The following is a 25225-nucleotide window of genomic DNA, read 5'->3' as shown; positions in this document are numbered from 1 at the left end:
ACGCTAAATCAGCTGACCACCTAAATTTGTTTACTTTCTGACAGAAATTTGTTCTTCATCACAGTCCACAGGTTCTTGATGGGGTTCGAGTCAGGACTTCAAGGAGTACAATCTAACACCTTAATTCTAGTCTGACTTAGACATACTCTCAACCCTTTTTGATGTGTGTTTGGGGACATTGTCTTGTTGGAAGATCCAACTGTGTCCAAGACCCAACCTTCTGACCGATGATATTACTTCTTTCAAAAGAAAAAGCTGGAAGTAATTCTCTTTCTATATAAATTGTCTTTTTTTTTTTTTTTAAATTTACAAGTTTTATTTGATTCCAACCAGATTTGTGGTGTATATGTCAGGGTAGAGACTGCGATTTGGTAGAATTGGAGTTTCTACCAGTAGAGATTGCGATCGCAGTCTCTACCAGTAGAGACTCCAATCCTACCAGTAGAGATTTGTCAGGGCTAAGGTTAGACTTTTAAGGTTAGGGTCAGGGGTCAGGGCAGGGGTCAGATTTAAAGTTCCATCTCTACTGGTAGGATTGGAGTTTCTACTGGTAGAGATTACAATCGCACACTCTACTGGTAGAGACTCCAATCGCAAACTCTACTGATAGAAACTCCAACTCTACCAAATCGCAGTCTCTACCCTGACATATATATAAAATATCATTTGGGTACATGCGGACCCCAGCCAGACTGCGCATCTTTTGTTTATGTATGTTTGTGTTATGTTGCTGTTGCGACGACTGCTTCAGTTGCATTGTTTCATTTCAATTCAGGTGTTCTTACACTAATACTGTAAGCAATACACATTTGTAATCATCAATAGTAATTTCATTGTTTCTTTCATGTTGGTATCTATAGACGACACACGTTTTAGGAAAATATACATTGAAAGGTACAGAAATGAGAAACAGATGAAATACTACTGGGGTCTAGCTGGACCTCAATTGTATGGATGAAGTAGGTTTTGCCACATGTACTGATGAGGGTTAAATTGGCACCAGTTCCAATGCCACCAAAACAGCCCCAGAACATAATAATACCACCACCGTGCTTGACAGTAGATTTTGGTGTTCTTGGGGTTAAATGCATCACCTTCTTTCCTCCAAACATATTTCCAGTAATTGTGGCCAAAAAGTTAAATCTTTGTTCCGTCTGACCACAGTACAGTCACGGCAAAAGTGTAGCTTCTAGATTAACTGATTCTTTCTTGCACGGCAGCTTCTTAGCTCAAGCAAAGTAACACGCTGGACTTTGGACAGTTAAACTTGTGATCCAGCAGCTTCTAATTCACTGCAGACCTGCTTTTTGCTGATTCTTTGCTGACTCTTGACCATCCTGACCAACTGTCTCTCAGCAGCAGGTAATAGTTTGTTTTCTTCCTGATCGTGGCAGTGACAACTGCATCATGCGTTTTATACTTAAAATTGTTTGCACAGATTATTTTGGGATCTGTAGCTACTTTGACATGACTCCAGGTGACTTTCCTGACTCAATGATTTGCTTTTTCAGATCTTTTCTGCGTTCCTCAGACTTTCCTTTTGTTGTGTTTATGGCTGAGTCTATTTAAATAGGCTCAGAGGAGTTAGCAACTACAGTCAATTGTGATCATACTTGAAAAGTTAAGAGGTCATGCCACTGAGAAAATGACCAAATCACCAAAACTAATAATTGAAGTTGCTCCATGTGTGTATTTTTGACCCAGCAGATTTCATCTCATTTCCAGAAGACCTATAATAAGTCTACGAAAGAACCAAAATGCATGATTTTGTTCTTGTCAGAAAGATGCAATTACTTCATCACAGAATATTCATTGTTATACGAGTCATTGTAAACTCAAGACAGCCATGAAATACATGGTTTTTACAAATGTGTATAATCGTTTGTTCACAACTGCAGCTGTTCGGTCTTTAAATGTCAAGAAACATTTAAAAAATGTAGCTTGTGGTTTCCCAAAGCCCAAGAAGCTCAAATGTCTTGTTCTATCCACAACCCAAAGAAATTCAGTTTAACGTCACAGAACTGAACCAGAAATAATTCATAATTATGAAACTGCAATCACAGAATTCAGATTTTTTTTTCTTAAAAGGACACTCATACCAGTTAATGGATTATCAAAACAGCTGGTGATTGATTTTAAAGTTGAAAACTAAATAATTCACCATTGCAGCTCTAGTTTTCAGACTTTATAAAACAGATTACACAAACAAGATGCAACCTGGTAATTATGAGATGCCCAGTAAGCCAAACCAGTGCTTTTCTCCTGTTTAACATCTTAAGGCTAAGCTAACTCAAAGCTGGCTGAAGCTTCAGTGTTATAAATCTAACATTAAAACTCTACTAGAAAGCTAAGAGGAAGTTACACTACTGTTCAAAAGTTTGGGGTCACTTAGAAATGTCCTTATTTTTGAAAGAAAAGCAGTTGTTTTTTTTTTCAGTGAAGATAACATTAAATGAATCAGAAACACAATCTAGACATTGTTAATGTGGTAAATAACTATTCTCGCTGGAAATGACTGATTTTTAATAGAATACCCACATAGGGGCACAGAGGAACATTTCCAGCAACCATCACTCCTGTGTTCTAATGCTACATTGTGTTAGCTGATGGTGTTGAAAGGCTAAATGATGATTAGAAAACCCTTGTGCAATTATGTTAGCACATGAATAAAAGTGTGAGTTTTCATGGACAACATGAAATTGCCTGGGTGACCCCAAACTTTTCTACAGTAGTGGGTTTCCCAAAACATGCTGATATTTTTGGAAAGGAGATGGATACATTTTAACAATATTGAGAGTTTTTATTTCCATTCATCTGGCCTTCAATGGTATGTTTCACGCTGTCATCTGTCAACAGTCTGGTACAGCGCAAGCAGCACTGCAGGTGGCTGGAGCCTCGCCCACAGTCATGGATCAGACCCAAGAGCACATAGTTTCACAACTCTGTACACGAAGTAGTAGACTACGGCCTTCCAGGCAAATTCATCCAGCTCTGAGCCACGGAAAACCAGCTGTGCCTCAGATCCTTGGGGGGGGGGGGGGGGGAACCACAGAGGGGAGGAAACCACAGAGGGGAGGAACACCAGCTGACCCAAAGTGTGCCTTGAGGGCTGGTTTAGTCAGCCAGGTAATCATGAGGCCCCTGGAGCTCCAATAAAGGTGTTGAGATGTGGCGAGTAGGTTAGAAGCCAGGATGGTTTTTCCAAGTATGGTGCAGCAACAAAAAGAAAAAAAAACGTGGACCTGTTCTAGTTGCATCACCATACTAACATGGCATCTTGCTCCTTGTTTGTCACTCTTAATTAAACAGACCTGACCCAGTATTTTTATGTTTTACAGGAGGGAACAGTAGTAACCACTAGGATTAGATGATGATTTGGCTTCAAAGACAAGTGGTCTCCACTGAAGATCAATTTATGACACTAGTTACAGGTCGACAGTTGGAACAACCAGTGATCTTGCTGCTCTCAGGTCAGTGAGGTCCCCCAAAGCAGTGGCACTAGCTAGTTTTCCTTGGCAATGACACAAATTTAACGGCTCAACATGGTTGGGACTTCTTTGTGTAAGAAAAACAAAAAAAAAACCCTGTAATGTCTTTTTGTTTTATTGCATGTCTCAGTCAGTTTCTAAAAAAATCTTTTTTTAATAATATATTCAATAAATATACAGGAACCATGGACTTACGAGAGGTTTGTGTCATAAAAGCATCCTAACAACCAGAACATAATCTGGGGATGTTTTTAGGTTTGTCTTTTGTTCAGATTACAGGAATCAACTCTGACACGGTCAACTAAAGGACTTTGGATTTATATTACATGATGGGTTGGGCTCCAATGGATGGACTCCTGGTGTGGTACCATGCAGAGTGGATATGGGTGTACCAGACTGCATCACTTCAGCTAGCAGTAACACTGTGCACCCTGCAAATTACGCAGTAAAGCAGTAGACATCGTACCTATTTGGCAAAGAAAACATTCATCAAGCAATGATAAAAGAGAGTGAAACCAACATGGCAACACTGCAAAAGTGACATTTCTGTCTGAGGTGGGAAAGTTCTATCTGGAGGGACGACATGAATGTGACCTGGCCTGTCCAGAACTGGCTATATATTAGAGAAAAAAGTTCTATATTTTGGGAGATGAGTTAGAGAAGCTGACTGGCACCATTCTCATACAGCTGGTTAGTAGAGCTTAAGATAAAGACTGGAAATGGTTACAACAGGAATGAAATCTTCTAAAGCTCAAACATTAACACATTGCGCATCTTTTGCTTCATACAGAAAAAAAAAAGCAACAACTTATGTTTTTGTGATATGTGCTGGACTATTTCTTGACAGGGACCATTAACTTCCTCGTGTTTCTACTGGTTGCCTAGTAACTGCTCATAAAATAAATGATGCATTAGTTAGTGAGCTTTAGAGGTGCTACTAGACAGTATCTGTAACCTTTCCACAGATCCAGACCAGTGTCTTCCATTTTCCAGTCTTTATTTTTTGCCAAGCTAAGCAGCTGTTGGCCGTTTCATATTCAACAGACCAATTTAACAAGTATTGATTTTCCATCTAACTTGCTGCCAGAAAGCATGCAAGTGTATCTAAAATAAAATAGCAAATTGTTCTCTTTGCAGTGATGCCACAACTCTTACACTTCACTGAAGACTTTCTGCATAACTCAATTAAAAATCAAAACTAATTTTTGTTGATTTTGGCAGCAGTGACTTTTTTTGCACGTCAGTTTGGGATGATGTAACTGTTAACTAGTCGATATTAATATGTTTAGGCATGATTTCATTAAAGTTGGACCAATTGTACAAACATCTGCAAACACCCCGTAGCATAAAAAACAGGCCGTTTGAACACTCACACAAAGTGTACATCATGTAAGCATTAACAAAAAATGACAAATGGCGGCTGGTTTTCATGACAGATTTGAGGCATTATGGTGACCGCTGAAGTGAATTCCCTCTCAAGCACTTAATTACTACTTAAACATGATTGGGCTGACCTGTTTTACATTTCAGTCAAGGTCCTGTCTCGCTCTGATCTCCAACAGGCAGAGGTTCTGGTAAATGTTCACTCCACATAAAGATTTACACATTTAAACAACATTGTTAAAAAAGGTTCAATAAAATACTTCTAACCGTCAGTGCTTCTCTCACGTACATGTACAGGAAGTACAGTTTGTAGTTGTAAAATGGAAAAACAAAAAAGCGGAGTGGCAGCTGTGTGCCGTTGTCACTTTTTCCTCACTCAGCTGGAACCGTTGACAGTCCGCTGGGCCGAACGCAACTTGGCGTCAGTTATCCACTAGTTCCACTGTCTGGTAGACTTTAGCCTGGGTGAGTTTCTGTACACTGTGTACAACTGCCCTCTTTCCTCAGCAGCCAGTTAAGAGGTGTAAATAATATCTGTGGTTAGTGGTTGATGATTGAACATGATTGAAGGATGTGAAAAAAGAGGAGTGACATCCACTGAAAAGGCTTACTTTGTTGGCAGTGGTCCCTTTCAGCTTCCACTCTTCAAATTGTCAGGAGAGTTGTGGATCAGACCACCAGCCAACATCTTTTTAGGTTAACCTGTCTATCTGCCTGGGTAACATCCTTACCCAAAACTCTGCATTTATCTTGCTGTCCATTTATCCGTCTTCATGACTGCTTGCAGTGGGAGCTGCTCTTCTCTTTAAATACTTACAGTCCTTCAATCCACTCTGATTTGGCTCTTTTCACTGTTGGACTCGATGCTAGATGAACTTGAAGCACTTGGTCTTGTCATGGGGTAAACGAGTCTTAAACAGCACTGAGTCTACACGGAACTGTGTGTATAGCAGTGGCATATAGCCGTACACCTTGACGAAGAAGTTGATGCACTTGTGGCGCTCATGGAAATGTGAGTCATCGTGTGAGAGAGCCTGAGGGCATCCAGGACATCGGAAAGTCCAACGAGATGTCACCTAAGACAGATAGACAGCCTGTAAATGTATGAAATGAACTTTTACAGAAGTATTTTGATGTAATTTGGACAAGCGGTACTGTACAGCAGTGGTAACTGCTGTGGGATTTTTTAAATGTTAATTTAAAGAGTTTTTCATGAATGAACTCTGTTCTACGCTAAGTGTGTATGCTGTCAATTTCTTATCAGTGATGCATAAAAAGCAATTCATGTTCTTTATTTGTCATATTACGTCGAAAAGAGAGGAATAACTTCCCCTCACCATTAAGGACTCCACATTCAAACTTGCCCTAAATTCATTATTCACAAGGCATATTCCCAGCAGCGGGATGCTGTCATGCAACACAGTCTATCAAAGATGTCCTTAATTCTCCTCTGAAATACCCCTGAATGTTGCCACCCCTCTGAATAAAAACAAAACTTAAACTGGGAACTGCAGTGACTTTTCTGTTCCAACAGCTTCCTGACTTCCTTGTTATAATTATTTGCCTTGCCATAAATATAGTCTCCAGTAAAAAATGTCCTTCCAATAAAAATCCAGCAGAAAACTCAGACATAATGCATCAATTCAATCATGCGTTTTTAATTTATCGTTTGTGTGGCATATTGGATATGTCAGTTGGAGTAATGGCGAGGCTAAGTGAGCTGAAATGTAAATACACAGGGCCTGAGGGAGATACAAAGCTTGCAGAGGTCTGCATGCACCATCACTGACCTTGATGGGTGGTTTGCGGGTGATGTGAGAGACGAGGAAGTTCATGGCAATGTCCTCGCAGTTTATGTACTCGTCCACCATGTCTCTGATGGCCTGGGGCATCACATAGGAGTAGAGGTACGCATAGTACTACAAGAACACAAACATATGGGGGGCATGTGTCAGAGATATGGCTCAAAGGTAAACTTGGTTTCATAGAACGCAAGATCTAACCTTATGAAAGAACGCAGCTCCGGTCAGGACCATGGAGAGTTCACATGAGTAGTTGGAGTTGTAGAGCCAGGACTGATGGTTGACGTCCCATGCGTGGTACCTCCCAGGAAAACCTACGATACGATCTCTGGCTTCACGCCACACTCTGTGAAACACCATCAAACAGGCACGCAACAAAATAACTCATTTTTGAGAAAATAAGCATAATTGACTGAGTGAATAATTTTTAATGGAGGACTTTGAAGATTTTTTATTTTTTTCATTTTGATTTGCCAGTTTGGGTTCCTAGTGTCTGTCTGTGCATAGGTCTCCTTTTAAATCTATCAGTTTGTCATCCAAATATGCAATGTAACAACTATTTTCCTCCTGGGGAGCAATTACGTACACTACTGATCAAAAGGTTTGGGGTCACTTAGAAATGTTCCTGTCTTGGAAAGAATAGCAGTTTTTTTTCAATGAAGATAACATTAAATGAATCAGAAATACAGTCTAGACATTGTTAATGTGGTAAATGACTATTCTAGCTGGAAATGGCGGATTTTTAATGGAATATCTACATAGGGATATAGAGGAACATTTCCAGCAACCATCACTCCTGTGTTCTAATGCTACATTGTGTTAGCTAATGATGCTGAAAGGCTAACTGATGATTAGAAAACCCTTGTGCAATTATGATAGCACATGAATGAAAGTGAGTTTTCATGGAAAACATGAACTTGTCTGGGAGACCACAAACTTTTTGCTCATTACTACCTCACTACCATTGAAGAGGACCTTCTAGCATCATATTAAATTGCATTTAACTGCTGACACGCAGCTAATAAGTTGTTTGGGTTTAAATTCAGATTTTCTTTCTTCTAGGAAATCATTGAACTCAAGCAACTGCAGCTAATGGAGATCAAATAAATACGAATAGCTTCCATTTTTCATATAATTAGTACAAAATTACAGATTATAGTTTAGTTCAGTCACATCTGGAGAGAAACAACTGCAAAACTGTACCAAACAAGTGGTGCAGGTTGTGCTATTGAAGAAACTGTTTCTATGTCCTAGAGGTCAATGACGATACTTTGAAACCAGCTGTCAATCATTATGAAACAGGACTGGCAGCTGGAGTTATTTTGTCATCTTTTATTAGTATACACTTGGAATTCCTACCCAAGACACAGAAGATGTGAGATGTCTCAATGGGCGAATTCAGAGTCTCAAATGAGTTCATGTGAGACCACTTAGAAGTCTAACACAGTCAGCTGCTGCGTAATTTCTCCTCCTTGGCAAGAGTGGAGGTGAGGAAACATTCCTGGGTAATTTTGGGGGGGGTGTTGAGATAATTCATTACAAATGACCCCGTACACAAACTCAGAGAGCCAGTTTTTGCCTGCCTGGACAAGCTGCTACAGCACCAAGCCATAGACATGTCTGGGAGAGGGGACATGTGGTGGACAAAAATAACGTACCAGCATGCTCGATCATTTAATTGGTCTGATCATGGCCTTCATATTCATGTTATCTAAGTACCGCATAAGCAAGATACTGATAGTATGTTTCCCTTTGAACTTCTGTACTTCAGTCTCTCGTGGTCGGTTCACTTTTTCTGTCACATAGTGTTTTATAGGAGTGAGATGCTTCTACATGTTTTGCACATTTTTGCTTGATACAGGAGATGAAGCCTTCCCTTGTATCTAACTTGATCTCTGAGTTCTGTTTCTTTCCAGAACTTTCCTCAATAGATTTCAGCTTAATCTACACACATATTTTTATATTGAGATATACTGAGATAGATTTGTGGCGACCACTTTTCACTTTGACATTAAAGAGCCATTATCTGTCCACTAGGATTTCTCGATTATTTTAGTAATCGAGTATTCCATCGATTATTCTGGTGATTAACCGTGTTTGGCATGTCTGTTACCGCATCAAAAGCAGAAGTGAGCGCTCTGTGCAACAGAAATAACCGTCCTGGTGGAACACAGGTGGACATCTGTGGGGTATTATACATATATAGTATGGTACAGGAGTGTTCAACTAAAACCCATTTAAACTGCTGGTACTGCAGCTGATAGAACACAAATAAGAAAATTGATTGGTTTATTAGTATTTACTGCAGAGAATATTCAATTCACTTTGATTTGGCCACAAATTAAAGTGATTTCCTTCATTTTGAGATAGTGTCAGACTGACATGCACTTCAATACAAGATCATGTTTGAATATATGAAGTCTGATAGTTTTATTGTGTAGCTGTCTGTCACAAATAATCATCTGCATTGATCGGTAAAATAAATGCATTCACGCACGTTAGTTTTCTACCAGCATTCCTCTCTTACATCATTTCCAGTCGCAGGGCTTTTTAACCATCATAAATTTCTGTGTTTGTCATTGTTCTCCATTAAAACAACCTGCTCTCAATCGGTTCATTTTGTGGAAAACGAGTCAAATGATGTGTTAAATGCTCCTCTTCGTGTGACGAGTTTGAAGCAGAAAGTCTGAATTAACAAAAGTTGAAAACCACCTTCATACCCGTTTACTCTGAAGTTCTAGTTTTTGTCGAGCTGACTCACAAAGAAAGTCTGACTGTCAAACTGGCTTCGTAGTTCAGTCCTCTGATAAATTAACACCATAAACCATAGAAAAGCTGCTCTAGTTAAAATAGATTTAAAATCCCCTTATGATTCATTGATTATAGGTCCTGGTCTGTATAGGTTTAAGTCTGGGTCCAGACCACTTAGTGACCTCAGGTCTAGTATGTAGTGGATTAAACAAAGCCTCCATTCAGAGAATTTTGCCTTGAGGAATTTTAGTAATCAAATTACTCGAATAACTCGAGTACTCGTTTCAGCCTGAGCTGCAACACAGAAAAACATTTGCGAGGAAGGTTAAAGCTTGATTATAGGCGCTGTAAAATACCAGACAGAATGACAAATGCCCTTTACATGTAGCAGATATGGTGTTTCTCTGTCGCTTCACTGACCTGAACCCAAACATGATCTCATCATGGCGGAGATGAGCATCGTCATCAATGGACAGGATGGCCTCAGTTTCCACAGCATCCCAAGGAAGGAAGCGATTATTGAGGCTGTTTTTTTCTGTGCGGACAACCTGCAGGCATGAGATGAGACGTGCTACAGCTTGGAAAGACCATTCATAAAAGAGAGACTTTACAGTGGTGGTACAGGGGAGAACATGTTCAGTAATACTGCACACTGAACATTTAGCAAGTATGACATCCTATATAAACCTATATCATTCAAGTGTCTGTTTAAAATAACTGAAGAAACTAGAGAAGGAGAACTCAGTCCAACAAACCGTTTTTTTCCCCCTCATCAAATTAGCCCATTCTTTTGATTTATTACAGGCTACAAACCAGTAATTAAAACAAATTTAGAAAACAGAAAAATGTCCTCCAAGGCCTCTTTCTTTCATAATATTTGTGCAACCAACAGTTGCATAATTATGGCTAAAATAATAATCATCATTTTTATCAATATTGAGACCATGATTATTTATCACTGCTGTTCATTCATTTCAGGGACAAACCATTTTTATTGCACTGTCACTTTTAAATAGAGCAATGTTTTGCTATGGTCCTGCATACACGACCGTACAAAAGTTTGAGGTCACCCAGACAATTTCATGTTTTCCATGAAAACTCACACTTTTATTCATGTGCTAACATAACTGCACAAGGGTTTTCTAATAATCAATTAGCCTTTCAACACCATTAGCTAACACAATGTAGCATTAGAACACAGGAGTGATGGTTGCTGGAAATGTTCCTCTGTACCCCTATGGAGATATTCCATTAAAAATCAGCCATTTCCAGCTAGAATAGTCATTTACCACATTAACAATGTCTAGACTGTATTTCTGATTCATTTAATGTTATCTTTATTGAAAAAAAATGCTTTTCTTTCAAAAATAAGGACATTTCTAAATGACCTCAAACTTTTGAACGGTAGTGTATGTACAAGTCTTTACACTGAAATCAGAGTGGTCCTTTTTCACTGACCATGTCCTAGAAGCAAAATATACAAAAAGAAAATGTCCAAATCTCATTATCCAAAGTCAAACCTGCAACGCTGCTTTCAAATTACAAGTTGTGCAATGCAGGTACGTATCATGTAGCACTGTTGATATGGATACCTGCATTAACACTGGGCAAAAGTGAGTTAACATTAGCTCAATTATTCTTGATAATCGTCATGCGTTCATTACACTGCAGTTTGTGGTGTTCTTCCAAGTGGTTGAACCGGCTAGATAAATTGCTTTGTGGCACAGACAACATGACGTTTCCTAAATATAAAACAGTCCCAAACAATGAGTGATGATCCATTTCAAAAGACTAACTCTTCGTCCTCTACTTTGATTTTCATTTTGTCAGTCTGCTCTCTGTTCTGTGTCGGTCTTCAACTCTGGACTGCTGCAACATCCAACAAGTCTTTGCACAAGCTGCTGCTGCAGAGGCATGCACAGCATCATAGCTCCTCAAAAGTGAAGCCAAAACATCTCAATTTCTCCCTGGTAGCTGATGAACTTTAGGGGTCGCTATCTCAGTCAAGTTCATTTGATTGTAGGACGCAAAAGTCATCACTGAGATTAACAGACAGTTATCTGTGCAGCCCTACAAACTGTGACAATGCTCAGATTTTCAGCTTACAATGGTATACGACAGAAAAAAACAAATCCAGTTCTGCTTGGAATGATGAATGATCATCATTCCAAGCAGAATATAGCTGAGTAATATGTCATGACAATGGACCTACTATAACTAATTGTTTCAGCCTAACAGTGAAATGACAAACAGGCTTGTCTATCCTCCATGTCAAACTCTGCAACACACTCCAGACAGAAATTCTGTATTTTCTCCCTGTCGGCTCACTACATTTTAACGATGTCTGTGCCATAAAGCAATAGTGTCAATTTGAACAACATCAGTATTGAATTTTTTAAGTTTAATTCAAAAGCATAAATTTTATCTCTCATGGAGGTCAAATGTCTTCAGTCCTTTTCACGAAGCTGCTGCTAATTTGAACGGACTTCTCCAGAGTTTCAAAAAGACACTGATCCAAACAGTTCAATGTAGCTTGTGCAAGTACACTTTGCATCGCATCTGGCAGGTTGATTTGTTTGCATTTCAGAGGTAAAGGATGAGAAGGAGTGTACACTGAAGAAAACAAAGCTTTAAAGATGAATCTGTATAACTTGTAGAATGAAAGAAATTTTATGCAGGTGTACTCACCACAATGGGCAGACCGATGTCTGGCCACAGTAGGTCATCTGAAGGAGGCTTTGGTGAATTCCACACCACCACTACCTTGTTAAGGTATGGCAGTCCATTCAACCTTTCCAGAGAGTTCATCAGCACCTCTTCCCTCTCATAAGTCAACATGACCACAGTAAACTGTTCTCGGGGTACATTCCCACCCAGAGCAGCCTGAAACTCCTTCCCAGAGCCTCCCGTACCTCCACCGATAGGCCTGAAACCAGTACCAGAGCCCAGGAATTTGGCTTCAGAGGGCAGCACAGGGTCAAGGGGAGTGTGAGGAAAAAGATGGAAAGGCCCCGGGGCTCGGTTCCATGCTCTGTAGATGTCTGAAGCAGTGTATGTGAAGTTGCGGAGATAGCGAGGAGAGGCATAGGGGGGCTCTGTCTCAACAGGACCCAAATCCAGATCACCATTGTCGGCCAGGTTCGCGTCAGTCCCTGCCAGTTTTCCAGCTTTGTGAGGAATCTCGTGGGCTGGCTCTTCTTTAATGGGTGCGGCAGGAACTTGGATGCTGGTTCTGATACTGGCCAAGATCGTGTTAAGAACATTCTCTGATGTCGAGAAATAGGTCTCCCACAGAAAGCGGCCCTGCCGCCTCATAGCCAACATGTCATTGTCTGATAGGCTGCGCAACAGGAAATGTAGCTCTGTAACACGTGGTTTGGGGACTATAATGGCAGCTTCACTCCAGCGGATAAACTGGTGGTAAGGTAATCTTGAGTGGTCCCCCAACACAACTGGGATGGCTCCTACCTCCAAGGCCTCAAATAGCCTCATCCCACAGCCTGCTGAGGCCACCAGTTGTCCATCCCCTGCAGCAATCACCAGGGCAAAGGTGGAAGTCTTGAGGACCTCCAGTCTGTCCTCCCGCTCTCCACAGAGAGCCCACTCTGTTGGCAAACTTGACCTAGGGTTTTTGCAGGTGAATTCCACTAACACCTGGTCCAAGTGGCTATCCTGCACTGCCTTTAATGTTCCAATTATGCGGTCATCATAGTCAGCTGGTGGATCTCCCTCCATTTCCTCCTCAAAAGACTGAGGGGGTGCCTCCTGTAAGCTGCTCCTTAAGGACTCCACTCTCTCACCCTGGAAAGTGAAAAGGTATTTCCTCTTTACAGGAACTTGAGGTGGCACTTCCAAAAAGTTTGGTTCTGAGAGGGCATGAACCAGTGGGGACACAACCAAGTCAAAGCCCTCACGATACTGCTGCTCCAGGAAGGTGGACTGAGCAACTGCTGCTCGTCCTGCACTCACATTATACAGGAAGTTCTGTGTCATAGACTTTCTAGAGAGATGCACCAGTACATGGTTGTGTCCGTCAGATCTCCAGTGAGGAAGTGCTTTCAGCTGCTTCTCCAGCTCTGCAGGAGAAGGCTGTGGGGAGGAGGACTCCTGCAGCTCCCCTACCAGCACCAGATACAGACAGGCGATGCTGGGGTTGTCAGTCACATAAATGTTGCTTTTAACGGATGCTGCAAAAGCCTGCTTCACCAAAGGGTCAAGGTAGTCCCCCCATGAATAGGAGCTTGTGTCATAGACATACACAGGAAATCCTGATGTAAGCGGACAGCGCGCATAGTCAAAGCAGGAGCGCAGGCGGCAAGAGCGCGAAGACTTAGGTGGGGGCAGTCCTGGGTCGTCCTTGTCAGGCAGCAACCTGACAGGCAATGACAGCTTTGGTTGGTTCTGGGCCATCAGTTCTTTATAGGAATGCTCCGTCTGGCTAATGACATTCTTCAACTGTAGCAGATCCTGCTTGGCACTGTCAATGCTGCGCTTACAAGCCTCGATGCGTAGGTTGAGTCGGGCGATCTCCCCGTTGAGCTCCTGCCTCTTGGCCTCCAGTTGCAGCAGCTCCTCACTGACAGACTCACGAATGCGGCACAGGTCCTGCACATGTTTGGCCTCACACAGCTCACCACCAGGTCGTGGGCCGAACATGCGCTTATCTGGACCCCCAGCTTCATCAATGGTAGTGAGGTAGTAGTGAGCAATAAGTGGGAAGAAGACCAGGATGAAGAAGAGCATGAAACTGAGCCACGTGAGACGCACACGCCGCAACACCCATGGCTGGCCGCCGACACCTACCCCACCACCGTTACGCTGCATCGTTGACCCTTCTCACTCTGTTCCTCGCCCCACCAAGGAACCGTTGCTATGGGGATCAGCAGCAGCCATGGTCGACCTTGTCAACAAGGCAGTGGGATGGATACTAAATCATTAAAGCTTGGGTGTAACTCTGTCCTTCTGCAAAGGTCATCTGAGGCTGTGTGCCCCCTCTTAAGAGTCCTGCTGGTATTGGCTAGAGGTTGAGCCTCACCTGTACTCTAATATGTACTCTGATGTGTCATAGCCCGCATAAGCCAATGCCATTTCTATTGTGTCATTTAGCTGTTGCTCCAAATCTATGTAAGAAAACAGTCCCACATTTGTGGAGGGGTGCCCCTCGATGGGTGATCCAGGGCAGGCATAGCTACTCACGGGGTAATGAGATAGCTGGGAGGGTCAGTTGTTTCCATCTCAGATGTTCTCATTTTCTGACCATGCAGTCAGGAAACAATAAAGAGCAGTCTCCTCCTTTTTCTTCTTAGTACAGGTGCCTAATAGAATAAAAGAAAAAGAACAAATGAGTGACAATGCTAGATAATCTGCAACGGTTCTGCAAATTATCACTTTTGACTTCGCAGAGGTGCAAGTAGTGAAAGGCCCTAATGTAAGGAGCATAGTAAAAAACTGTAACGCGATATTTAGAGTATACTGTTCCACAAGTCGCCACTGTAAACATTTCTTCACAAAGACTCTGCAGGCTCACAGTTTTTCACTGCATTCTGTGCATGACTGTCTAGTACATACAGACAAAAAAAGTGTTGTAGGATACCAGAAGGTATTATTTTCCTTTCAAGATACTCCCTTTCCAAGTCACATAGAAAAAGCACAAAACTGTAACCATCACTAGTAAACTACACACAGTCGGTGGGCCAACACCAACAGCACCTTCAGAAAATCTCATTAAAGGCCTCCTCCTGCATCCCTACCTCATCACTGACTCAAATTACTGAGCATCCTCGATAACAGCCCACCACGGAGAGTGATGCAGAATTATCTTCACTGGTTCAGAAGAGAAAAGGTTTCAGGGTCACACAAAAGAAACCAGCTGCACTCTCTGATGCAGTTTGCAGAGCCCTGCAGTGTTGCTGCTTTTATCTCAGTTTTCAAGAAGTCAGAAGTCTCAGTTTTTCCTGAAGGTGCTGGCAGATCAACACAGCAACAACTCTGCACACACGCTGCAAAATCAGCTCACTTTCACTCTTTGTTAGGAACTGGTTAGCAAACAAAGTCAGAAAAATTCAACATCTCAGGGTTGCTTTTTCAGTGGGCAGATGTTTTGAAAAGACAGCTCTAGGCCAAAATCAGCCACGCTGGAAGTCACAAGAACTCCCCTTCAATAAGGAATAAACATCTCTGAAAGAGTCTTAGATCATGACCACAATCGAAATGTTTGTTTTTTCTTTTCCACGTGCAGCAATCTGCCACTGAAACTGAAGCTATGTATACTGCACCGCAAACACAAGCCTTGAAGACGTCAACCGATAGGCTGAGTGCCCAACAGTCCTCATCAAACACATTAACAGACCCACAACACAGAGAGTGAGCCTTGACGAAGCATTTCAAACAGGCAGAGAGACCACAGATATGGTGGTGTTTACCTTTTACCAACATAACCGCTTTTCTTAAGGATATTATTTTCTGGGATAATGGTGAAGTCAAACCTCTGTGGCTGTGATGTTTTCACTGCAGCCAGTTAGATCACAGCATAGACAGATACCATCTTAAGAACAAACACAGTGTCATATCAAGCAATTCTCCACGCTGCCACCATGTGACTGGCATTTCTGATGTTTGGAGATTACTGCGCCTCCTGAAAAAACAACATCTTGCAGTACAGCTGGTGTGTGTGTGTGCATTTGTGACCATGCCTGTCAAAGGAGAGGAATAAGGAAATGCACTGACAAACTACATGACAGGCACGTGGTCTCCTTATGCCTCTTGACTGGCATCCTGCTGCTACTTGTCTCCTTACAGCTTCCATCCTAATGTTACATATTATCACACTACAAGGTGAAGAACAGCATTTTCTGAGGACAAAAAGTATTTCTTTATGATTTTTGATAAATTTCATATGAGCCCTTGTCTGTGATGTGCTTGTCTTCATACTTTAAGGACAGCTAGTCATTATTTTCTCAGGTAAGTAGCTGTTTTGTCTGTAAAATCTCATGAAATATTGAAAAGGTGTCCAGTCCTCAAAGATAGTACCCTCCCTAACGGATGATTCAAAAAAAAAAAGATATAAAATTAATCCGGAGAACCATGATCTATATATCACTTAATCCTCATGAGGGCCATGGAGGGCTGGAGTCTGTCCCAGCTGATTTAAGGTGAAGGCAGGAGACACCTGGACAGGTCACCAGTCCATCACAGGGCTGCACATAGAGAAACAATCACACTCGCATTCACATCTACGGACAATTTAGAATTTCCAATTAACCTCAGCATATTTTTGGACTGTGGGAGGAAGCCGGAGTACCCGGAGAAAACACACACATGCACAGGGAGAACATGTAAACTCCATGCAGAAAGATCCCAGTAAAACGGAGACAGGAGCCGGGGATCTTCTAGCTGGAAATCTAAAGTGCTAACCATCGATCCCATGTGTAGCCCGACATGAAATTCATATATGACAGAAAAAATTTACAAAAAAAATAAGAAAAAAGAAAACTCACATTTGAGAGATTGAAATCTGACAGATGACTGAAATGATTAAAGTAGTTGGCAACTGTTTCTGTTGCTTGATCAGTTAATGGTTTCAACTACGGCAGCAAATAAAGCTTTAATGATTTAACAATTCATTAAGAACCAAACAGGAAAACTGATTACAAAAATGATTATCAGGACAATTCATTCATAGATCATCTCTAACAGGAAATTTAAAGATATCAGACTTTACTATTCATACATACTTCTACATTTACAACACAACCACAGTGTTATTTAACTGCTTATCAGTGGCTTATTAGAATATTCCTCAAACCAGCTTTAGAACCAGTAGCAGAGCATCACTATGCATTAAATGTGGGAACAAATACACAGAATATTATCAGCTACAAAGGCAGCCACAGTCAAATGAGGACACAGAGTATCCCTGGGCAATATCAGACAAGAAACTCTGGGACTACAAAGTAACTACAGACTTGGTTTCTGATGTAGTTAGGAAGGTGCATGTACAGAAAAAACTCCCAGGGCAAATGATCCTTTGAACGTTGACCCCCACCCTGCTGCTTAGCGATGTGCCCGAGGTGCAGAGTGACCGAAACACAACTATCACAACAGTCTGATTAATTGCTGCATGACTGCCAGTGTCACAGGGGCAATGGCAGACAGATGTTGGCAAACGCTGTTGCTGGGCTTAATATGGAGCCAAAAACATGCTGGCTTAAAGCTTTGCCCCTGGCTGCTTTTGGATAGCTGAGCAACACACACACACACAGACTCGGATAAAACTAAAACTCAATCTCTTCTGCTGTAGCTTTCTAATCTGCAGAATGTCTTCTCTTCACTGCAGTCAGCTTAATCTGGCTGCTGTCTGCATGGAAAAAACACAGGAAAGCATTGATCGCTCTGGACTGACTGTGAGGATCAATGATAATGCCACCATTAACTCTGACTGAGCTACAAGGTGGTTTGGTGTTAAGCACTTAAAGACTGCTGCTGTAGCCATTTAGACTGGAAGGCTGACATAGCTCAGGTGTAAGAGTGAGCCATTGAAAATATTTGCACTCTGAGTCAATGGCATGCCCGTCCATGCCTTCAACCTATACAACACAGTCTGCAGTTTCAAAACCACATGAAGCCACTTTGAAACCGTAGCTGAATATCTGCAGGCATGATCATCATTATTTCCAGAGATTTATTTTGTTCAAAGACGTAGCGACAGATTATGACTCATCTCTCTATATTACAGTATAAATGTTGCAATACTCCCATGAGAAATCAATATGCATCTGATACACAATTTACTCCTTTTTCATAGGGCAAAGTCCTGCGACACTCTCAAATCAAATGTTCTGTAGTCTTCTCAGGGGAAAAGAGAAGCTGAAGCACAGCCACCAAGCTGATGACCCAGATAAAAAACCCTTTTGCTCAACATGGTGAGCACTGAGCAGGCAACGACTTTGTCAGCAAATTGCTGGTCAGGTCTATGAATAACGCAGACTACATTAGTCTGGCAGAGTGTTCATTTGATTTAAAGGGATAAAAACTGATGATATGCAGTAAACACAGGTTATAATATCAAGATCGATTTCAGAGCTCAAGGCAAGTTTAACGCAAAAACAGAGTGAAAAGCTGTACAAGATTATTTACAGGCCCTCATACAAGCGCTGTGGGATGATTAATACTAAACAAGTCCAAACTGCTTAAAACCCCCTTAATAAAGATTTTTTTATTGTTACTGTTTTTGAAGAATTGTGAGAAAGAGACACAATAAGTGCAACATTTTACACCATAAGCCTGCTTGTAAAAGAATGTACAGTAATGTTTACAGACATTTATAGATGCATCAGGAAGTAACAGATCTGGATAAAAAATATTTATCTGAAGCCAAAAGAATGACAGCAGCAGGTGCTAAGCTCAGAGTCTGCATGAAGACGTGTGGGTGCTGCTTCCAGGTTCACAAACATTTCAGGGCAAGAGCTTGTATAAATGTTTAAACAGTCTCTCTGCACACTGGCAGCAATTTCTGAGGCTGGCCTGAAATTCCTCTGTGAAGAAACACGAAGCACAGACAGAAATTACATCCAATATATCAGGTTTTTAACTTGGCCACCATCAAGTTAAATGAATGGCCATATCTCGTGTTTGGGAGATGGGGGAAGGCAACAGTAGCAGCTAGGAAATGAGACACAGCTAAAGGTTTTGAGCAGAGATGTCAAACTAAGCGTAATAGCCTATACACTATCGTTCGAAAGCTTTGGGTCACTTAGAAATGTATATTCTTGAAAGAAAGCAGTATTTTTCAATGAAGATAACAAACAAATCAGAAATAAAGTGTAGACATTGTTAATGTGGTAAATGACTTCCAGCTAAAAACGCTGATTTTTAATGGAATATCTACATAGGAGTACAGAGGAACATTTCCAGCAACCATCACTCCTGTGTTCTAATGCTACATTGTGTTAGCTAAAGGTGCTGAAAGGCTAACTGATGATTACAAAACCCTTGTGCAGTTATATTAGCACATGAATAAAAGTGTGAGTTTTCGTGGAAAACATGAAATTGTCTGGATGACCTCAAACTTTTGAAAGGTAGTGTAAATAACCACAACTCCAAAATTTTCCCTTTGTTGTAGTGCAGTACAGTCCAAGCACATTCTGAAAATGTTCACATTTGTTGAAAAATCTTTTTTTACAAAACAAGAACAACCCGAAAATTCTTAAGAAAAACAAGCTAAATTTCAACAATATTATACATCAGTTTATCATTTACACATTACAACTTACAGATCACAAAGTATCTGGAACTGAACAATAAGTAATTTACTTCATGATCCAAACAACTTGTCAGGATCTGGCGATTATTTTAATTTCACATTCATGTCCACATCTGTGTAGCGATCCTGACCACCACATCATACAAACTAGATAGGAACAATTTAGTAAGAAGTTTAAGTTATCCCCGTCTTATAATAAAACAAAACAAAACAAAACAAGAAAACCACTCAGAGAGTGCAGTACCCCGCCAAGGCTGCTCAGTTGTATGATTTCTGATGGATGAAATCTTTAAAAAATTTGGTGGTCCGTAGCAGTCGATTGTTAGTTGGAAGGTGGTCATGTGATCATCAGCGTGCAGCTGACGTAGTGTTCACTTGTAGTCTTAGTTACAGTGACACGATGCCGCTATCACACAATGATACAGAAATCTTTAACAAATCCGTAGATCCAGACTATAAAAAGCATCACTGCTAAAATCTAATCAGGTGGTCCTTGTGTCATTTCTGACCTTCCCTGAAAATTTCATCCAAATCCGTGAGTCTGATTTTGAGTAATGTTACGGACACAGAGACAGACGTCAATCGTCACATAACTCCTCTGTGTTCCTTGGTGGAGTAAAAATATGTGGGTAGAAGTCACATAAAAGTTGTGGTAGTTGTGGCATCAACAACAGGTTTCAACCAAACCAAACTCTGCTGTTGACTGACATTATATTGCACAATGTTCAGTGTCTTTTCTGTGATTTTTACACTTTGTGAAGTCATCCTGCAGGCCAGATTTGACTCTCAAGTGGCCCAGTTTTGGCCAGCGGGCCGTATGTTTAACACCCCTGGTTTTGAGGAATGGCATATCCTGCAACAAAGCTGAGAGGAAGGATGTTTGACATTTTTCTGCCCGTCTATGAGGAATCTGACTGAGCTTTTGACAGATAGTTTCGCAACATGAGGGATTTGAGGGCCGACAGAAAGATCAAACAGTTTGTATTTTTTATGAGGCTCCCCATGCGAAGACTCTGACGTAGCAACTGCAAGGACTTAAATATTAAGAAGATGGTTGGATGAATTTTATTCTCAAGGAGAAGCATAATTTCCAAATACTAACAATGACAGTGACTATTCGCAAAACTTGCAATGTTCTCTCTGACTGATAAATAATAAACAGATACTTTTAAAAAGTTGTGTAATCTGTCAGACTGAATTCTCCATAATCAATTTGCATAACTGTCATTTTTGTTCCAAGCATAAACACTGACTCTTCAAACAGGAACAAGAGTATGAGTCAATTCATGCTTTCTGCACCTGTGTGTGCAGAAGATACTCTCTGAAAGCAAACCACATTCAAGGTTCTATTCATACCACAATAGGTTCATTTTGCCCTTCATAGCAAACAATAGACCACCACACAGGTCTTCTAGAGATGCTTGTGAAAGGCTGTGACTTTGCACTTTTTATAAAATAGCAAGGAATTTCTTGCGAAATTGGTACTTCCAAATGTGCGTGGTCATGTACAAAGCACTTTCAAAATCCAGCTCTGACAATCTTAATAACAGACGAATTAAAAATGTGTGGATGACAGAATCTCCTTATATAGTCTCTCCTCAAAACAAGCATTTGTTTTAGGCAGCATTTGTGTGCAATGTGCATGTCTGCAGCACCAACAGCTAAAAATGTTGTGCTGTATGGCATCTGCAGGGAAGCCGCATGCTTGGCTGTCTGACTTGAGTCCTGCATGGGTGGATGACGAACCTTACATCACTCATATCCTTGCAGATGTGGAAAGCAAAAATTGGCCTGAAGAGTCCGCAGCAACTGCAGTAGCTCTGTAAGACAACTATTTAAAAGCTAATGTATTAAAATTACAGAAATTTTGACCAGAAGGGTGCATGTGGAGGTGGAAACAGCACATCACAACTTGTTAATCAAAACTATTTTATTAGAATAAAAATAAACAGTTAAGTAGCTAGCAGGATTTGGAAGAGTAGTTGGCTGTTTGCCCAGCAGCTGACACTTGTGGAAAGCTCTGCTGATACACTAGCCCAGTTGATCTGTAGTGTAGCTCTGTAGGGTGGACTAAGTAACTGAACTGATGCAAATGTCTTTTGCACAAAGTCAGTAGAAAACAAAAATTATTAAGATAAAACTTCTGAGGGTATGAACATCTGTGTCAAACTGCATGGCAACACCTCCAGGAACTGTCAAGGTTTACTCTGAACCACAAATGTTAACCTCTTGGTGGAGCTACAAGAAAAGTCAAAGCCTTGCCAAAGTCTGCAGGCTTCATCATTAAGGTATGAATCACTGTTTTAAATTTCAGCGCAAATCATTCAACAGTTGCTGAGTAATGTCAGTCTGAACTGAAGCAGTGATTCAACTGACCAACTAATCAAGAGAGCGAATGGGAGGCTGACACATTCCAGGACTTGAGCTACTAGCATGGATGAAAAAACATTATTATATATTAATAGCCTAGCCGCGCTAGACAACCCACGGCAACGAATTTAATTCTCTGCCAGGGTGGGTCTAGTTACCTTTGGTAAGCCTTGAGGTTGGATGCTCCTAAAACTGGCCGACGAATCACCATGAAGTGTAGAGTCAGAAGGTGGGCGTAACTAAGTGATGACAGAGGCGCAACGATTCGGACAGAAACAACCGGAAACAACCATAGAACATAGGAAAAAAGGATAGACAAGAAGACTAGCCTAGCCACACTAGACAACCCACGGCAACAAATTTAATTCTCTGCCAGGGTCTTCAGACCTGGGTCTAGCGCGGCGAGGCTATGAGCTTCACCCATTGACTGTATAAATAGGAAATACGTCAGCCTATTCGTTGCGCTGATTGGTTGTATACCTACCCAACTGCTGCAGAGTGATTTGAAAGACAACCTTTTAGCCCACCTCCCTCCCTGTCGAGAGTTCCTAGACCCTTGCGTCTTCAGACCTGGGTCTAGCGCGGCTATGCTAATTTATTAATTCATTAGTGACGCATAATAGCTGAGTCATAACTATGTAATCAAACCAAAAGGGTCTTGGGGGAAAAAAAAAAAAAACAGCCCAAGGGCAAAAGTTCTCTTTTGTGGCGTTACAATCCAACATGTCAATAGAAGTCATCTATTTAGCACCTAATGCATCAGTAGGAGGATTATGTGTACTGTATTACTAGGATCACTGATTGTAAAAATGGGAAATCATAAACAACTAGAAAAGCACTCAGAGACTGCAGTAGTCCACCAAGGCTGATCAGTCGTATAATTTCCAATGGCTGATATCTTGAAAAAATTTGTGGAAGAAATCACGGCAACATAGAATGTGACCATTTAATATAGATGTACCCACAAACAAAATTACCTTGCACTGAGCACAAGCGTGTGTTATACACATGTACATTCTGTATGGATACTGAATTGCATGACCTCAATATGTAGCGGGCGTTGGGAATTGATGGGACTCCGAAACACCCCTACAATTTAATCAATTGTTCCTTCTATCATGTCCAACGGATTACCCTGACAAGTCCACAGCGGTCCATCTGTAGTAGGATCACAGTTATATGATCGTCAGCAGGCAGCTGACGTAGTGTTCACTTGTAGTCATGGTTACAGTGACGCTGTGCTGCTATCTCGCAATGATACAGAAATCTTTATTAAATCTGTGGATCTAGACTATAAGCTGCATCACTGCCAAAATCTAATCAGTTGGTCCTTGTGTCATTTCAGACATTCCCAGAAAATTTCCACTAGTCCGTTTTTGACCAGTGTTGCTAACAGACAGACAGAACAACGGCGATCATCACATAATTCTGCTGAGGCTCCACCTCCTTGACAGAGTAAAAATAACTTCTCTCCATAAATAAGTACACGATGCAGGATGTAGACCATTTATCATGTGTTTTTTTTGTTTTGTTTTGTTTTTTCTTTATGGATCATCTTTGTTGGTCAGAGGATGTAAATGCATACATACACTACCAACCAAAAGTTTGGACACACATTCTTATTCAAATGAATGAGAATGTGAGTCCAAACTTTTGACTGGTAGTGTACCATCTTAAAAATGATGTTAATATGTCACTAACATGGGGCTGTACTTAAATACTGGCAAAACCTAAATCACACAAGTGGCATGAATCAAAATGTACTCAGTTCTACTGTACTGCAGCAGTGACAAGAGGCCTCTGGAGAAGATGCTGCTACACCTGAGAAAATTTTCATGCCTGCTGGGACTCCAGGTTACTTTGATGCATGACATCCCCTTAAGGGTCTTTGGCTCATTGTGTTTGCAGACTACTACATAATTAATTGTGATTTCATGGAGGAGATCGAGGTATGGCATTCCCTGTGGAGGAGAGAGGGGAGGTGAGAGGGGAAAAAAGATGGAGGCAGCTGCAGGCGTAGGCACAATCACAGCGCTGTGTGGAACAGCTGTTGTAGCCATGGATCACAGCTCATCTGCAGACGGCTGACTGAGCCATCTCAAGGACTTTTTCAGTGAAAAGTTACAGAAGTGGCTGCAGGGGTGTGGAGTGACACTCAGAGAGGTAATGATGAGTCAAAAAAGGACTGTAGATATGAGGTGTCTAATTTTCCTCATGTGCAGGACTTCATTTGGACATACTGAGCATTACCCCAAGTACTGAAACATTTAGTTGATTCACTGGCAATTAACATTTTGGATCATTCTGATATAATCCATGTATTTTCATTTTTATTTGGTTTTCATTTAATTTCACTAGTAATGCATGTCTGTTTTTGGAGGAGTAAACATACACTACTCAAAAAAATAAAGGAACACTTTAATCTAAGTATTGCATCAAATCCATCAAACATGTGGGATACTGATCTGGTCAAGTAAGTAAAAGAGGGGTTTTTTAGTCAGCTTCAGCTGCTTTGGTGTTCATGAAATTAACAACAGGTGCACTAGAGGGGTAACAATGAGACACCCCTCAAAACAGGATTGGTTTTACACATGAAAGCCACTGACATTTTATTCCCTTCTTGTGTTTTCTGACCGTTTTTCAGTAGTTTTGCATTAGGCTAGGGTCACTGTTACTACTGGTAGCATGAGGCGATACCTGGACCCTACAGAGGTTGAAGAGGCAGTCCAACTCCTCCACAATGGCACATCAATACGTGCCATTACCAGAAGGTTTGGTGTGTTGCCCAGCACAGTCTCAAGAGCATGGAGGAGGTTCCAGGAGACAGGCAGTTACTCGAGGAGAGCTGGACAGGGCTGCCGAAGGTCCTCAACCCATCAGCAGGACAGCTATCTGCTCCTTTGTGCACGGAGGACCAGGATGAGCACTGCCAGAGCCCGACAAAATGACCTCCAGCAGGCCACTGGTGTGAATGTCTCTGACCAAACAATCAGAAACAGACTTCATGAGGAAGGTCTGAGGGTCCAATGTCCTCTAGTGGGTCCTGTGCTCACTGCCTGACACCGTGGAGCTTGATTAGCATTTGCCATAGAACACAGGAATTGGCAGGTCTGTCAATGGTGACCTTTGCTTTTCACAGATGAGAGCAGGTTCATCGTGAGCACATGGAA

At 41.3% G+C, this 25225-nt stretch overlaps 1 protein-coding gene across 1 annotated transcript in view; it reads right to left on the bottom strand.

Annotated features, from left to right (window-relative positions):
• Positions 1–2779: 2779 nt before the first annotated feature.
• extl3 (exostosin-like glycosyltransferase 3) overlaps positions 2780–25225 on the bottom strand; it is a 49764-nt gene continuing 27318 nt past the window's right edge. Inside the window, exons 2-6 of the mRNA XM_051960730.1 lie at positions 12113–14739; positions 9845–9972; positions 6875–7019; positions 6662–6790; positions 2780–5947 (exon numbers count right to left, since the gene is read on the bottom strand). Coding sequence (XP_051816690.1) covers positions 5738–5947; positions 6662–6790; positions 6875–7019; positions 9845–9972; positions 12113–14248 — 2748 coding nt within the window. The 5' untranslated portion in view covers positions 14249–14739 and the 3' untranslated portion in view covers positions 2780–5737. The remainder of the gene's footprint in view (positions 5948–6661; positions 6791–6874; positions 7020–9844; positions 9973–12112; positions 14740–25225) is intronic.

This window comes from Acanthochromis polyacanthus, chromosome 16 (assembly GCF_021347895.1).
Source record: "Acanthochromis polyacanthus isolate Apoly-LR-REF ecotype Palm Island chromosome 16, KAUST_Apoly_ChrSc, whole genome shotgun sequence".
NCBI classification, from domain to species: domain Eukaryota; kingdom Metazoa; phylum Chordata; class Actinopteri; family Pomacentridae; genus Acanthochromis; species Acanthochromis polyacanthus.
Note: the sequence above shows the minus strand (reverse complement) of the source record. Positions and strands in the feature narration are given on the sequence as shown.